This window comes from Hydractinia symbiolongicarpus, chromosome 11 (assembly GCF_029227915.1).
Source record: "Hydractinia symbiolongicarpus strain clone_291-10 chromosome 11, HSymV2.1, whole genome shotgun sequence".
Classification (NCBI taxonomy): domain Eukaryota; kingdom Metazoa; phylum Cnidaria; class Hydrozoa; order Anthoathecata; family Hydractiniidae; genus Hydractinia; species Hydractinia symbiolongicarpus.
The window spans coordinates 12,664,414-12,681,226 of record NC_079885.1 but is presented as its reverse complement, the minus strand read 5'-3'; the positions used below and the strand labels follow the sequence as shown (position 1 = coordinate 12,681,226).

General features: G+C 34.5%; 3 protein-coding genes across 6 annotated transcripts in view; all 3 read right to left on the bottom strand.

Moving 5' to 3' along the window:
• The window catches only part of LOC130613695 (integrator complex subunit 8-like), a 30,230-nt gene extending 29,443 nt beyond the window's left edge, over positions 1–787 (bottom strand). Inside the window, exon 1 of one of the 2 annotated variants that reach the window (XM_057435025.1) lies at positions 653–787. In XM_057435025.1, coding sequence (XP_057291008.1) covers positions 653–737 — 85 coding nt within the window. In that variant the 5' untranslated portion in view covers positions 738–787. The remainder of the gene's footprint in view (positions 1–652) is intronic. The other variant, XM_057435026.1, reaches the window with a different exon arrangement.
• Positions 788–3,039: 2,252 nt separating this feature from the next.
• LOC130613698 (uncharacterized) lies at positions 3,040–6,792 on the bottom strand. The gene is made up of 6 exons (XM_057435029.1): positions 6,486–6,792; positions 6,176–6,373; positions 5,876–5,979; positions 5,296–5,645; positions 4,651–5,191; positions 3,040–4,555 (listed from the first exon to the last, which is right to left on the bottom strand). The coding sequence occupies exons 1-6, from the start codon at positions 6,561–6,563 to the stop codon at positions 4,486–4,488; spliced, it is 1,341 nt and encodes a 446-aa protein (XP_057291012.1). The 5' UTR covers positions 6,564–6,792; the 3' UTR covers positions 3,040–4,485.
• A 1,292-nt stretch (positions 6,793–8,084) lies between these two features.
• LOC130613692 (chromodomain Y-like protein) overlaps positions 8,085–16,813 on the bottom strand; it is a 29,780-nt gene continuing 21,051 nt past the window's right edge. For all 3 annotated transcript variants that reach the window (XM_057435020.1, XM_057435021.1, XM_057435019.1), the window contains 2 exons: positions 13,777–13,920; positions 8,085–9,219 (listed from right to left, as the gene is read on the bottom strand). In XM_057435020.1, the coding sequence (XP_057291003.1) occupies positions 9,052–9,219; positions 13,777–13,920 (312 nt within the window). In that variant the 3' untranslated portion in view covers positions 8,085–9,051. The remainder of the gene's footprint in view (positions 9,220–13,776; positions 13,921–16,813) is intronic.

Sequence of the window (16,813 nt, the reverse complement as noted above, 5' to 3'; positions counted from 1 at the left end):
GCCATCATTCAGTGTGACTACGATGGGGAGTACTTTCTTTTGTCTTTTGTAGTTTACCGACACTGGTTTAATAACTTCCCCAGTATATGTACGCAATGTGGCCTTGGCCGGTTGGATTTCAATTTTCTTCCCCAATGTTGTTTCCAGGACGCTTCTGCTCATTACTGAAACTGATGCTCCAGTGTCTAACTCCATCTGGATACCGTGGTTGTTTATCACCAGATCGATCATGATAGGGTTTTCTCTTGGTAATCCCACTTTGTACATGCTGTAGAATGGGTGTTTGTTTTTAGATATCTCTCCACCGTGATACCTGTTGCTTGTATTTCCCAGCACTCAAAATTAGCCCAAAAATCCGTCTGCAATAAATTGCCGACGACATAGTCGTTTGCAGCGGCAATTCTGTGGCAATAATTTGCCGATGCGAGAGAGTGAAGCGGCGGCAATTTTGAAAATATTATTTTTTGAAGCTTTGTTAGTCTTAATAACCCTTTAAATATCAGTCTCTTTTTCGGGAGAGGCGTGCGATCGCACGCGCACGCCTTGCACACTCCTAAATCCATTCAGGTGTGTGATTAATCGCACAATAAAAAACCTGATGCTGATGAAGTCATCTTTTTGTATTTATAAATGTGAATAAACAAATATTTACCTTTGTTTGGGTCGTTTAGATATGCCCTTAATGCTGCTCCAGACTGATCAAAAAGAAATTCAAAGTATGAATACTTCTTTGCCATGTTTCCAATTCTTTATTTTGATGTTGTTCTTCTAATGGAATTATAGTATATTATTTAAAACAAGAAATGCACAAAGAATCCATTACCAGAAACCAAGGGCATAGATTAATTTAACAGTATTTTAGGAGACTTGACATTGAATTGCCTTTCTTGTTCTAACACAGCCTCTACTTAAAGTTCATTTTATGGGTGTTAAAACTGTTATCACTCCCATTGCCCCAGGATCCTGCAGCTGGAAAGGCATCAAGTAAATTTAATTATCAACAGACAGTACATAATAAAATAATAATAAATATTTAGCGAACAAAAGCCCTGCTGGAGATCATGTTTAGTTACATATAGTTCTGTATTTTTGTGTTTATGTAACTATATGCTTTGTGTCCAAGGAGAGTTACTGGAAGCTCCATTTCATGTTGATTCAATTAGGAAGTTAATCAAAAGAGAGACAGGCAGTACACTAGCAATTGGCTGGCCAGCTAGTTAACTAGGTTCCTAGAACCAATAAAATATTCTCATGGCAAAACCATAACCATAGCTCCCTTTACGTTTTTCCCCGTAACATTGCACGGCCTCCTCGTTTTTTGATAATGCCTATTTCTCCTCTTGACTATAACCTCTACAAGGTTAACGCTGAAGTTGGAATGCAAACACTGGCCTGTATCACTTCCAACCTTAGGCTTCGCTTGTAGCTTTTAGCTAGTTAGTCTTTATAATGACAACTCCAACAAATGAATAACTGTTCATTTGCCTACAGCTTTGGCACCATCATTAATCGCAAAAATATGACAACGACATGAAATCTTTGCCACTAAGCTCTGCGGCTGTGCACCTTACGGTCACACAAAGGCACTCTCTCGATCTCAGCAATTTTGCCATCCTCGAGCCCAGGGTCTCTGGGCCTGAACATTTCTAACCAGATAACTTTTTCTTATCGGTGTGTGTTTTTCTTGGAAATTGTTATGTTCGTTTATTTAATATAAAATGTACAAAACGTTGTTTGGTTGTGTTGTGTGGATAAAAGTACAAATAACGAAAATAAAAAGAAATGAGAAACTTTTAACCGCATTGACCCAGCTAAAAAGCCATTTTTACGAGGTGGTGACATTTTAGGGAAGTTTATTACCTGGAGATCTCTTTAAAAAAAATTATCTGTGAAGTGTTCTCTGTGCACGCTCAACTTACTGCACGATGTCACACCATTACTTATAATTGGGTCCAGTCCTAAATTAAATCGCGCCTGTCTGTTTTTTCATGAGAAAAAAATGAATATGCAAGGCTAGTAAGTACAACAATTTTAAATAAGGAAAACAAGTAAAGTAAGTTATTTTTGATTTCTTATACTTTTCTCAGTATGTATAAAAGAAAAAAGTGATTGGAGTCCCAGGAATTCCCCTTTAAACTAAAAAAAAAACGAAATGCACATGCTAAATTTTTTTCATGATTCATAGACTTCATAGATATTCCTGACGTCATTCTAAACAAGGAGAAGAAATCAACTCTCGAAGAACTAACATGTTATTTTTTTTAAAACTTGACTATTCAATGGCCACGTTGAAAATGATAGTTCTTATTGTTTATAATCATAAAAAAATAATGTAATTCGTCTGTACTTGTCTATTTGTCTTCTCATTAATTTCTTTAACAGGTGGACCTCAAAATCCCCAGTCACGAATATAAATTAAAATACGAAAGGTGGGAGCCATACATAAATGAAGTCCAAGAGAGGGAACCTTGGTACTAAATGTTTAGGAGAGGAGGTTTGAGTCACCGGAAGTTGCCCAACCTCATTCCCAGGGCATGTTGCCTTGTTGATAAGTTGATAGCGGCGAATTGTTGGCCGCTCCGTAATAACGGCTCAGGGGCCACAAGACCCTGGGAACGAGGTTTGAAAGTTTCCCTTAGTAGCTTGTTAAAAATCTCTTTATTCGCTTGCACAAATTATACGCTCAGCATTAAAATATATAATCAGCATTTGCGGAAGAGCAAAATTTATTTTGAGGAAGTTAAAAAAATAGTGAGTGCTTTTGTTAACAAACAACACAAGGAAATACATCTTCCAAGTTAAAAGATTTCGTAGAATCAATTATTGCCATTTTGTCACACTAATATTTAGTTTTTGGGCTGCAACTATTTGTAATGTGCTGTAAAATAGAAATGCTTTAAATATGTTTCATTTCCAACAATTTCAAGCTGAAAAGTCAGATTCCGGCTTGAATCTGATTATATGAGTTTTTAATTTTTCAAACATTGGTATGGTTAAACTAGGAATCCAGACGACGATATTAAACAAGTAAAAACGACATTTTACTACCCATCTCAATGTTTATTAACTTTGCGTAGGACATCTATATGTTCTGTACTAATAATTTAAAATAGATTCTATGACTATATACATCACGATTTTAACAAGGCTTTCCACTATTCGAATATTCGCATGACTTTTTAAGTGTAGTCAAGCATAATGGAATCGTATAATAGAAAACCCCTTTTTAACAACTTTTCTTTAAACAGTGTTAAGAAATAAAAATAAACAAAAATAAAATCCTTCGTAACCCTCGCAAAAACAAATGTTTGAACGACCGACTGGCACCTGTCATAAGCATTACAAGACTAAATAATATTTGGACAATTTGAAATTGGCTCCAAGGATTGCTTGAAACGGATCACACCATTAAATGGATAAAAACGTGTCACAAAATAACAAAAACAACAAGTCATATAATTAAAAAATAGTTGCCAAAAAACCCTTAATCCTTGCTGTTATTTGTTCTCTTTAAAAAAATGCTCATTCATTTTTTGCGCTTTAAAAGAATAGAAAACAAGTATGAAGAGAATATAGAAGGCAGGAACACAAAATCCTGCCCTAGGAATAAGTAACAAGCAGAAAATATAAATAAAATAGTGAATGCGTTTACAACATAGAAAATGTGTCTAAATCTTATCTACAAAGCCTGAACAAAAATATATGTACTTCGTCTGAACTCAATATATCCAAACATTATCACAGACTTTACTGAGCTGTTTTTATCGAAAATGTGAGTCAAGCAGACACTTCGAAAATAATCTTCAAATCTTTCTTCAGAACGAAACAAATGAAATGTGGAAAATGTTTGGAATATAAACAAAATGTAAAAAAGAAAGCTTTTCTTATGAATAAAAATACTAAATTGATTCACATTTGCTTGAAGCTATACATGTCAATCATATCGTTTGTCAGAAAAAAATTTGCTATGTAAAACACAGCCTAATAAATTATAAGTAACACTTCTACACATTAGTCTACAAAAAATAACTCTCAGATCAAAAAACCTATTTACATGCGTATTTGTTTTTTCTCTAATAAAATCTGAGCGAGGCTATTCTACAAAAGTTTCTACTAAATGTATGTTTTAGGGACATATTCTGTCCATATGTTTAAACTTCATATATGAAGCAGTAAAGTACAGGTGATGTTCCTTTCAGGAAAAGGGTTTATCTACACTTAAGTTATAGGAAGAAATTAACATAACAGTTTAATATCGGATGAGATCCAAGAAATATGAGAACTCAAATATTTTACAAGAAAATCACAAATTACTTGATTTGGACCATTTGAAGAATTTAGGAACTTAAAAGAAAAAACAATGACAAACATTAAATACAAGTAATGAAGCACAACTTCATGCAACAACACAACGAAAATGGTTTTCTGATTTCATGCAACAAGGACTGTAACTTTGCACTTACTAACGAAATAAAAATAGATAAATCATGTTTTACACAAATTTGTTAGGGCCAATACAGCCTCCAATTCTCGTGAAGTGGTCAGTCCCTGCACCCTAAAAATATATAATAAGGGCTGTCATACCCAATAGTACTTTTTCCTTCACTGTAAAAGTGACTTTGATTACTCTAGTATACATAATACACATACCTGACTTCTGGACTGGGTTCATTCTTGTTTTGTTTTGTTTCCTTTATCAAAAACTCTGTTTCTGTTTTTGGAGATGGCTGGGGAGTCATTACACCAGTTGGGACATCTTTTAAAGAATTGATGACTTGCGGCTCAGTGGGTAAAATCTTGGTTGAACATACTGGTGGCTTTGAGGAAAATATCAAATGAAGAGGCTCTCTATTGTAAGATTCTTCTTTACATGTCATTAAGTTCAAATTAGATTGTTTTGATGAATCAAATGCTTCAAATAGCTTTTGTGCTGAAAATGTACTGACTTTGTTTTCTATTGGTGTTGATGGCGGTGTTAGTTCATCAGCAAAGTTGTTTTCTTCCTTTGAAGGTTTTAAGCAACCGTTTACCCATTTTTGTAACTCCTGGACTGGAGATTCATCATCTTTAAAACGATCTCTAATTTCGTTAAACGTTGGAGATTCTAAAGCGCGTATAACACTTGGCCTCTGAAGTTCTTTTTCAATTGATGAAGAATCTTCATTAGAGGGAATTGATACTGAACATTCTTCTAAAATAAAATTAAAGCCTCTGTGACCAACATGCACATAACATTTAACCATATAAACAATTAACTGCAATAACAGTTTCAAAATTAAAATCCCCTATGCTTACTTTGTCCATTAATATCAACACCATCCACATCAACATCCATGCATTCAACATCTGAATCGCTTGCACAACTATCACCATCCCTGCTAGAACCTTTTTTATCCCCTGTCTTCTTCCTTGGGGACCATGTCATCTTATTTTCTTTTTTGAGCCGACGCCTTGCATTTGCAAACCATGTGGATACTTGCGTAAGTGTCATCTTGGTTAGTATTGCTAGCATAATCTTTTCTCCTTTAGTAGGGTATGGATTCTTTTTGTGCTCATTTAACCAAGCCTTTAACGTACTTGTGGTTTCCCGGGTAGCATTTTTGCGCCGTGCATTGGCCAGCAATGCATAATCCAATGAGGGATAGCTGAAATCATAACAAACTTAAATAACTTATGTAAATCAAATACGAAATAGGATGAGATACAAAAACGTAGGAGAATCATTGAAATAACCTTAAATTATATGATGTATATTCAAACACATGTAGCTAAAGTATAAATAAAGCTAACCAGCTCAACAAGAAAGGACATTATTTTACAGTCATTGAAGCAGAAGTTAAAATAAGTTATAGTTGTGGTATAGCTAGCTACCTACCTTTCATTGCTAAATTTTCCATACAAAGGAAAGCCATTTAACAGTAGGGACTCATAATTAGCTCTAGAAGATGGTATTCGCAACCACGAATCTGATATTGAACCCTACAAGTAAAAAAGTCAATAGCATAACCTAAGTGTGGTTTAAGGCTATGACCATAATATAACAACAAAACAAAAAATCAGGGAGGTCACAGCATGGGGACATTCTCTGCTAACCAGCCTGATAAACAACTTATAAAATTTCACATCAAGTTTATTTATTCCTTAAAATGAAACTATTCTATCAATTTTTTCTTACCGGGAGATTTGTCTGCACTCTGACTTGTTCACTGTTAGGAGAGTTTGCTGGCAAAAGTAGTCTGTTAAATCCTTGGGTGGGTGAAAAATTTTCACATGAGCATCGCGAGTGATTTAAATTGTGTGGCAACGAATGTATTGTACTTCTTCCTTGATCACAACGATTCGAATGACAGTTACTCGAGGAAAACATCAATGTCTGAAAAAAGGCAACGAACGCTCACGAAACTGATAGTTACAAAAGAACGAAAGAACTAAACTTTCTTAAATTTCTATACAAATAAATATTACACATTTAGAAGACGCCTTACCTGTCCTGATAATGATAACGGGAATATTGGTTTAGCTCCTGTAATAGAACCAGACATGGGCCTTTCTTCCAAGTGCATTATAGCTAGCTAGCTATACTTATTTAGATTAAACTTAAGGTAAAATTCTCTTTGTAAACTTTTAGCCGATTCTACACCTTGGAAATCTTACATTTATTAGTTTCATACATGAATTTACAATTTAGTAGCAGTAAATTAAAGCGCGATAAAGCTTCTCCGCTTTCAATTCCACTATGTCTGGTTTTTTTCGCTAATATTTTATCTTTGAGCAGGTTTTCTGTAATTACCTATGTTCACTTCATGTTTAGACATACAACTACATGAAAATCCACCAATCGGCTTCGAGGATTAAATTTTTCTTCCATTTCATTGGTGGAAAAGCAATTTTTAACTAGACAAATGTTCTATTGTTGTCTGGGTCGTTTGATAAGAAAACGAGACAATTTTGACAAGTGCTCCTCCCAACTGGGTGCATTTTTTCGTCATAATAACGTTTATGAATTTCTCCTGCGTAGATAAAAAAACTCTATTATTAAAACATATGTGCCGGTTATTTTAACCTTACACCGGAGAGCGCAAAACATTTGTAAATAACAAGAAAACGTGTGCTGATTACAAGAGTTTTCATTGTACTCTTTAACGACCTTTGTTTACAGCTAGCTATTTTTATTAGATCCGGGGGAGCGTTTAGAAAAGTTTTGTTTGCTTTTGTATTTATTTTAATAAACTGTACAATTATGTAAAATCAAGACTTATGCGTTTGTAACCCAGGAGGTGATCTTTTCGTTTTCCTGCATCTTATTTGTATAGAACCTTTTTTTCAAAACAAATAATGTTTGCTAAATGACTATGTATATTCTGTAAGAGATAAGTGTAACAAAACGCGCCAAACAATTTTGCTAATCAATATTTATTATTGGAAACATTCTTTATTCAGTTACGCGAAAGACACAGAAAATAAGCTAAGGTCACATTGAATCTTGATCAAAATAGTACCTGAACCACTTCGTACCCAGAGCCTTTTCCTATTATTTCTCTTCCCATCATTTAGATATGCACTTGGGAGGAGGATTAAACTGACGTTGATTAAGCAACCTCTTTTCAAGGGCAATTATTCGCTTTATTGATATCAAAGAAAAAACTTGACAAATTGCCGAGTGGCGTGTGGATATCCTGCAGTTCTCGCTTCTATAATTACATGACATGCGCGTTTTCTTAGCTTGTAATGTTTACAGTTCGCCGCTTCTTATGTTATGTAACGAAACCATAGACATTGTTTCGTAGTAAAACATTCATGCCACAGTCAATTCGTTTGTAAATATGCCCTAAAGTAAAATACGGCTTGCAATGCGATGATAATCCGTAACAGTACATTCAGCTACAAAATTTAAATTTGTCCGCACCAGCATGCCTTCCTAAAGAAAAGTAAAAAATAAGTTTGGACTCAAGGCGGAGGAAGGCATTTATCAGACAAAAACTGGAAACTAAGTGTTTCAATTACAAATATCTGTCTGGAATTTCGCTCTTCACATTGTGGTTAAGAATTCAGAAATTTTAATGCAGATGGAAAAAATAAATAAATTAAAAGCCGTCTGGAACTTCTTTCAGGAATAATATTTACAATAAAATATTTTTTGGTTGGCTAAGTACAACCTAACCACAAGCAATATTATTGGTTGCGCAATGTTAATTATGCTGGTTACGTTACCAAGTTTAACGTAAGCTGGAAAATCACTTTTAAGCTCAGAAACTTTCGCGCCAAAAACACGGTAAAAATCTATAAAGCTACCATATGGTCAGGCAACAGCGTCGTTGCGTCAAAAGTAAAGTACGGACTTTACGAAACAAGAACAGAGACGACCTACAACGGCGTTGTCAATAACATCCCATTAAAGCCTGTCATATGTAAAACGCGCCAAAAAATCAATTACGAAAAATTAGACGAAAGCGACAACGTGAAATAAAATCAAAAGAAATACTGCTACTGTCAAAAATCGCAAAATAAATCAAAAATTGAGAACAAGCCTTACCACAAAAATTTAGAAACTTATATTCGCTTTTACTGCGTGCTTTTATCAATAGTAATCTCATATGACATTTTTACTCGTTAAAATATTCGACGTCATACCCATAACCTTAAAATGGCATTTTTCAAGTCAAAGAAAGAACGACAACTTTGTTTTGGGGGGTTTACCCTGGTCTGCTCATGCACATTGAAAAAATAATAATATTTTTTCCGTCCTTGTTCCGTAAGGTTGCTAATAACTACTTATGACGGGACGTGATATTTATTTAACCCATCCAACCTTAATTAAAAATTTCGATGCTAATTTTCTAATTCAAATATTTTAAAACCTCCTACATTTCCCAACATGGACTGGACTTGCTCCCATCTATTTATCGACTTTAGAATAGACAAGCAGCTATGTTTTGCCTAAAGTTTATGAGCATCAACTGGTATCTCCTCATCGTTGTTGATACGATGAAGCATGCACTCAATTATCAGATCGTAGGGTTTATATAATGCAGTATATTGCCATGCATGGAGTTAAAGGTCGCCATATAAATTAATAAGCATGGTCCAGTCTTCTTTCAATTTCTTTCTAGCCTCCTTTCCACACAAATGTTGCTGATAAATACGCAATTCCTCTTCACATATTTCAACAAGACGAGGTGCTTCAACATGCTTTACTAATTTTTTAGTAGATTCCAAAACCTAAATCAAAGAAAATGTAAAAAAAAACAAAACAATGTGGCACTGCTCAGCTACCTCTAATATCACTACTATCAATTTAAAAACCTTGTTATATCCTAACGGACCAGAAGTTATTGGGCGAATAAATGACGACAGATAACGACGCGTAATTACACGAACCAAGTTGTCATTTAGGTTACAACGCATCCACGCTACAACTGAACACGGTGTTTACTTGGGTTGCAGTCATGGGTTGTTTTTTGCGTTGTTGTGAGCAAATTTTAATACCATATCCTTGGACAAAGTGGCAATATCCTAGGGGATCAAATTTTCGCGACTATTTAAGGTGTCGAAAAATGTCAAAATATTCAAGGATCAAGCACATGCCGATTATTTAACGAAAAACATTCAAAGGGAAAAAATATATGCAACTAATTTATGATGTTAACATTCAATGACATTGGCCTACTGCTAAATTTCCGTCTTCGAAATGAAAGAGGAAAGGATAAATGTTTGGCCTCGAGTAACAGGTAGACAGAGAAACAGGTTTTTAACGTAATGTTTTACCGACGTTACAGTCAGAATGATTAACTTAATTTCTTATTTTTTATTAACAATGATATCCGTTACCTTAAATATTTTTTTTTATTCTCTTTATTCTGTTATGATCAGTAAGCCTACTATTGGATGCGCCGATTGACTTGCCTAAGTTCCCACGAGCTAGTTACTGCGCATTTGAAATACAAACTAGATAGCTTTTCTTTTTTGGTACTTAAGGTAACGGTATACCTTTTGAGCATGGTTTTTTATTATTTCAGCTATAGTTAATCAAAGTTTATTCATTCATACATCACTAAAAAGCATTTTTAAACACCTATCAAATGGTATAAAAATAATTTAAAACTTTTTAACTTGTAAAAAGTACAGAGACATTTTTGAAACACACCCTGCCTTCAAAAAAGTGACTTTATTTAAAAAACTACTTCGTTTCCAACTCTTATTCGATGTTCTTTAGAATCGTAATAAATGTATGTAAAAACAATCAACATTGACATTTGTTTCTTTGGCAATTAGCTCTTTCGCTCTTTTTGCACACATCGAAAGATTTTCCTCCCGCAATTCAAAGGATGTTTTTCCCCAAAACTTTACGTGTTCTACGAAACGTGATTTTTCCACTGGGTTTGACAATCCCAAAACACTGAATATTTTTAAAAGCCCTTTACGTCCTTTTCCGGCAAAGCGAGCCGCAAGTACGCTTTGACGGTTGATATTGTAAGTTTTGTCGGCTTTTCTGTTGTCAAAAAAAAACTCGTTAAGTGGGCATTCGCTATTTGTGCAAGTCAGTTCAAACTTTGTCCCCAATCCAGCACGAAAGCTACAGATTTCTTTTATAGTTATGACGTTGTGACAAAGTTTGCATACACACGACTTTCTCAAGCACTCTTGAATGAAATCCATGTTCGTGATCCACGACGTCAAAGGTTTATCGCATTCTTCGTCTGACGAATCTTCGCTTTCACCGGAACTTTCTAAGTCATTTAACATTTTTCTGTGAATTGCAGAAACAGAACAGGATGGCACAGAAGAAGATCGAAGTTTACTTTGATTTCTAAGCAATCTCCTTTTTGCTATAGAAATAAATTTTTTATATTTTTCTTCTTTCGTTTTTTGAAGACACGAACGGCGTATTACGATAACTTGACATTTTTAGAAATGAAAGATTTGAGGTGTTTTTTTTTCCAGATGTTCAATTCTTTTCGGAAAGGAAATATAAAAGAGAATAACCTCGTTGCGCTACCTTTCGATAAGGGCATCGGAATTTGCATCATGAAAGTAGAAACGTACAATAATAAAATGAGTGAAATCACCGATTTACCTCAATTTGAAAAACTCGTCGGGAGAAGGAAGAATGAGAAGCACCCAATGCTTAAAGAAGAAGAAAGAGTTTTATCCATGTTAAAGTTGTTAAAAGAAGATAATAAAATCTCGGACGCATTGTACGATAAAATGAAACCAGTAGGAAGCCAACCGCCACGTCTATATGGCCTAGCGAAGGTACATAAAAAAGATACACCAGTTCGACCAGTACTTTCCATGCCTGGCTCAGCCTACTATAAAATTGGTAATCAAGTTTCAAAATGGTTATCTGTTGTAAAGGAGTGCAATATCAATTCCTCAACAAAGGAAATTTCTGATCTGTTATCTCAAATTCAACTTAATACGAACGAAGAACTAGTTAGTTTTGATGTAAAGTCTTTGTATACAAACGTTCCGCTTGATGAAGCCATAAATGATTGCACCGAGCTTTTATTTTCTGGTAAATACGAACAGCCTCCGGTAGATAAAGAAACCTTTAAAACCTTAGTCTCTTTGCGCAGTCGTGACGTAGTTTTATTATCACACGATGGTTATTACAAGCAAATCGATGGCTTAGCTATGGGCAGCCCACCAGCTCCACTTCTCGCTAATGGTTGGCTAAGCAAGTTTGACTCTATCCTCAAAGACGATGCTGTACTGTATTCAAGGTATATGGATGATGTTTTGAGAAACATAGAACGTAATAGAATTGACGGAAAACTTCTACAAATTAACGACCTGCATCCGTCACTCAAATTTACCATTGAAAAAGAAGGGAAGAATACGTCTATACCTTTTCTGGATATGTTAATTATTCGTTCAAATAACAATTTATCATCGACATGGTACACGAAAGCTACCGATACAGGCCTGACGATGAACTTTCATTCACTGGCACCACGGAAATATAAACGGTCAGTCGTATCCGGCCTAGTTCATCGAATACATCGAGCGTGTAGCACATGGTCGAATTTTCACCAAAGTCTAGAAAAAGGTAAAACTGTTCTTGAGAAAAATCAATATCCGAAAGCTTTCTATGACCCGATAATTAAAAGTACGATATCTAAGATTATGGAAAATAATGATAACGAGAATCCTGATGAAGAAAACGAGAAAGAAGAGTCTGAAGAGAAGATGATTTTCATTCAATATCGTGGGCGAGTTTCGGAGAAATTTGAAACTTCTATGAGAAAGTTGAATATTCCGTGTAAAATTATTTTCACATTGAAAAAGTTGAAAAGTTCTCTGCCTCCATTGAAACCTGTAATTGAAAAATGTTTCAAAAGTTGTTTGGTATACAAAATAGAATGTCCACGATGCAACTCGTGCTATGTCGGACAGACGAGCCGACATTTAATCAAACGACTTAAGGAACATAAAAGAACTGGTCCGGTGGGAAAGCATTTCGACGATTGCAATAATCTTTTAACAATGGAAAATGTATCAATTTTATGTTCATCAACACGGAACGTTTATCATTTAATGACTCTTGAGGCGTTAATGATCAATTACATCAAACCGGTTTTAAATACAAAAGACGAATATAGAAGCAGAGCATTGGTAATAAAAATTTAATTACCTTACTCTCTTCTAAACTCGTTTTGTTTTTAGATTTTCTTGTAAATTTGATTTGTTGTAGTGTGAGGTGTAGTTTATGTATGATATGTTGAATAATTTTATACTTGTTTTTAACTGTTTTTAACATTATTTATTTGCTTTTAGACCTGATGATGGATAATTTTTATCCGAAATATATTGTCAATAAAAAATAATAAACATACTCATTGTTGGTCCTAATATTGGTATGAAATATAAAAGATTTTTTTATTTTGAAAAATTATACTCAAGAGGATGAAAGTGTTAAAAACATTCACTCGTAACTCCTATTCTATATGAGCTGTGAAAGGTCGATCTGAAAAAAAGTTATTTGGATAAAATCAATATTCCCTTTCAAAAATAAAGAAATAGTTTCACCATTGTCGTTTTTTTAGTATAAATAGCTAATAAAAAAAATCGATTTTTTGATACAATAAAGGTATACCGTCACCTTAAAACATGATCATTATTGTGTAATTTACTAATTGATTTTTGGGCAAAATAAACACCAACGATTTTTTTCTGATTGAAGTTTACAGCGATATATTTCGTCTCTAAACAGTAATAATTGTCTCTGTATTCCGGCAATGCGAGTTTTTCAAAGTGAAAATTTAAGGATACAAAACTACGAATGCTTGGATTTATTTCACTGGTGAAATAAATCCAAGCCACCCAAGTTAGGCTTAACAGACCTCCAAGCTATCGGAATATATATCGAAGAGAGAAACATTCGAACGAATAACGTACGAAAATATTTACATCCCTTTATTGCTATAATTATAGCCTGTCGTACTGTTAGCGTCAATTTTCGAGAAAGAGCGAAAATGCAACCTTGTTTCTAGGGCTTCTGTTACGCTTTCTGATGTGTGGCTACGACGAAAGAGGAAGTGATATTTTTGGGGATGGCGTAAAACCTTTTATCGTACCGAGCAACAATGTTTTGATTGCGGTCAAAAGAACGTAACTTACAGTTACGGTTGCAGGGGAAAGTGGGAAAGTGAAAGTTGCAGGGGAAATAATAAACGCTGTTTCATTGCATTTTAATTGAATATAAAAATTCCCACTATTGAAACTATATTGACTAATAACTAATTGAAACTATAAAGTTTGAGTAAAGAAACATACGCCAGTAGAATTTGCAGTTAGTTGGGACATCTTCTTGCAAATGTCTTCCTGAAATGAATTGACACCATACATATCTAATATCAAACCACGATCAGATACCGACACTGCAGAATAACGGCCACCAATATAAAGCATAGAGTTAGCCTATAAAACAAGATATTCTATCATTAGAAATAGTAGATACTATGAAGAATCCCTAAGCAAAAGTTGAGACATGTCCCACAGTGCTCGATCAACCGTGAGACTAAAAATCTTCTACTGTCGTGATTATGTTTTAAACAGTACCAGTAACAGTAAGTACTTGATGTGCTTATTTTTCATGTATATCATATGTACAAGCAAACTAGAAAGATTGATTTGACCTAAAGTAATAACAGTTAAAATTTGACGGTTTATTTACATTTAATATCGCCATTTTGTGTGAATACGAATTCATGTCAGTTTTTGTATCGAAACGCTATCAGCCCGCTTCGCGTATGCGATAAGGTTAAACTGAAACCCTACCCAGTACGAAATTCGAACTCTATCTGCAACATGTGAACATGGTCTAAAACATGATTCCCTGACTGGTGAAATTTCTGACTTTCGCAGGAGAAATAGCTTGATTTTGTCCCATTTCTACCTAATTTCTAAACTTTATAAAGACCTTCATTTAAAAAAAGCATTCTTTGTTCACAACAAGGTTATATCGCACGCTCTTTAATAAGACATAAGACTCGCGTGCTTGCTTGTCCGGTTAGGTTAAAGGGCAATCGAAATCACACTTTAGTCATGTTTGCTTGTCCGGTTAGGTTAGAGCCAATCGAAAGTTCCAAGCTTAGACAGCTATAGCTGCCCCTAACAATGTGTCAAAATATTTTTCTTAATACACTTCTCTTCGCACGTGGAGTTGCAAAGAATAATCCTGGCCATTCCATTTCATAAAATGCATCCAAGTGTTTTTCTCAAGGCCATCCGAAAACTGGTGCTACTAGGGATATTAAAACTACAGTAAAACTGCCAGCTTCCAATGCAATTTTTTGTACTTGGAACAACTTTACATTTGACTCGCTTAAATTACTCTTTTAACATGTCAATTTTTTTGTAGCTTCATTGCTTTATGGATTTATCGATTCGTGGCTTGACGCGCAATGTAATGTCTTCATTTAAAGAGAAAAAAACAAGTGAGCAAAGCCTTGCCGTGTTTTTTGTACTAAGGTGCAGAGTTGCCGAAAATGCCATAAAAAACATCTTTAATGTTTTACAAAAATATAAATTTTCTGGATGAAACTGGGTGAAATGCCTGATAAAATCCATACGTTGAATTTCGAAAATAGTTTAGATAGACACGGGCATTTCTGGTCAGTAACAAACAACCTTGAAAAAAAATGCGCCCTCACAAATGAGAGTTACCATTTAGCTGAAACCTTTGTTTAATATTCTCCAGTTGTAGTGGGAATGCACGAGGAATGTTTTTGGAAAAACCAAAAGACAATAGAAATAGTTCTTGTGTTCCTAATTGCACAGTACAGAATATTTTGAATATAGTCTCTGTTGATATGTTTTGAACTGTTTACATAATAGGAAAAACTTTCTTTTAGTTTATACTAGTCGATAAAGCCCGTGGAGAAATCCAGTTAGGCAAAAGGTCAATAAAAAAAGTTGTTTTAAAAATTGTGCTGACGTCAGCAATGGCCCGTCAAAACCAGAAATTTGTATACCTGTTGCCTTTATTGCATAGATCTTGAGACGCTGATCAAGGAAACATATAGGATCATGCCTCAAAGTTTTAAGTGCACTGCAATGGCTTCATTAATTTAATATACTTTCCTTTGACGTTAATATTATTTTAACGGTAAAGTTTGGTAAATTACAGAACAATTTTATGGGCGATGTTTTACGGACTTTATCAAAGAAAATAGTGAAGAATATAATCCACTTTGCAAGTCACAGACAGACAGACAGACAGACAGACAGACAGACAGACAGACGGAACTGGCGTATTATTATATAGATTGGTAAATCTGTACATTAGCTTATTTTGGTCTGAAGTTTAATTCTGCCTTTTGGACATTTTGAATTTCACTATGGGTTAAAAAACTCATGTTAAACACACTGAAGAATCATGCATGAAGTACTATTATGTGATCAGCATAAAATTTTACATGTAAATTTGTAAGATTGTTTCAAAAGTTGATGGCTACGAGAAACCAATAAGTAAGCACATGCTATAAATCTTTATTCACTTTTATTAAGTGATCTTTTATTGGTGAGTTGTTGCCAGTTTGTTTTATTTTGTGCTCGCATAAATTACAGGGTTGTATTGAAACTAAGTTTCGTGTGTATCTGTTGTGTCTAACCACCTATAGCTATAATTTGAAAAAAATGCCAATTGTCTTTGTCATTTTTTCTTGCCGCTCAGCCTTATAATAAACCTGCTGTCTGTGATATCATAAAACCTGTTCTGAAAATACTGTATTGTAAATAAAGTTATGGCTACTACGATTATATATATAAAGGCCAGGATACACTTGTATAATATCATTAAATATATTCTATAATACAGTTATAATTTTTCTACAATATACTTATAATTGGTTATAATATCGTTCCAATTTCATTTCATTTCATAACATCATTGCCACAACAACGCTAGCAGATTATTATACATTATTTTGATCAGCGCTTCAACCTCTACACGTTACAGGCATCGAATAAACTAAATTTCGCCATTTTTTTTTGGATTTGCAATGCTGACGTCAGCAAAACGTCTTAAACAACCAACTTTTTCAATGTCCTATTGCCTAAGTGCATTTTCCGCGGGTCATTATCGACTAGTCTCTTATAATAATACGGAGACTGTCTGTCCGTAACAGGCAAAGTGGATGTGTTCATTTTCCTTTGATATTGCCGAAAAATGCATGTCTAATATGTTAAGCTTTCTGACGTTACGGCGCGACGTCAATAACACTACTTTAACGTAAGCCATTACAGTGCACCTAAAATTTTGAGGGCAAATAACTTGGAAACGAGGTGGTGACGTCAATTTTTCACCGCG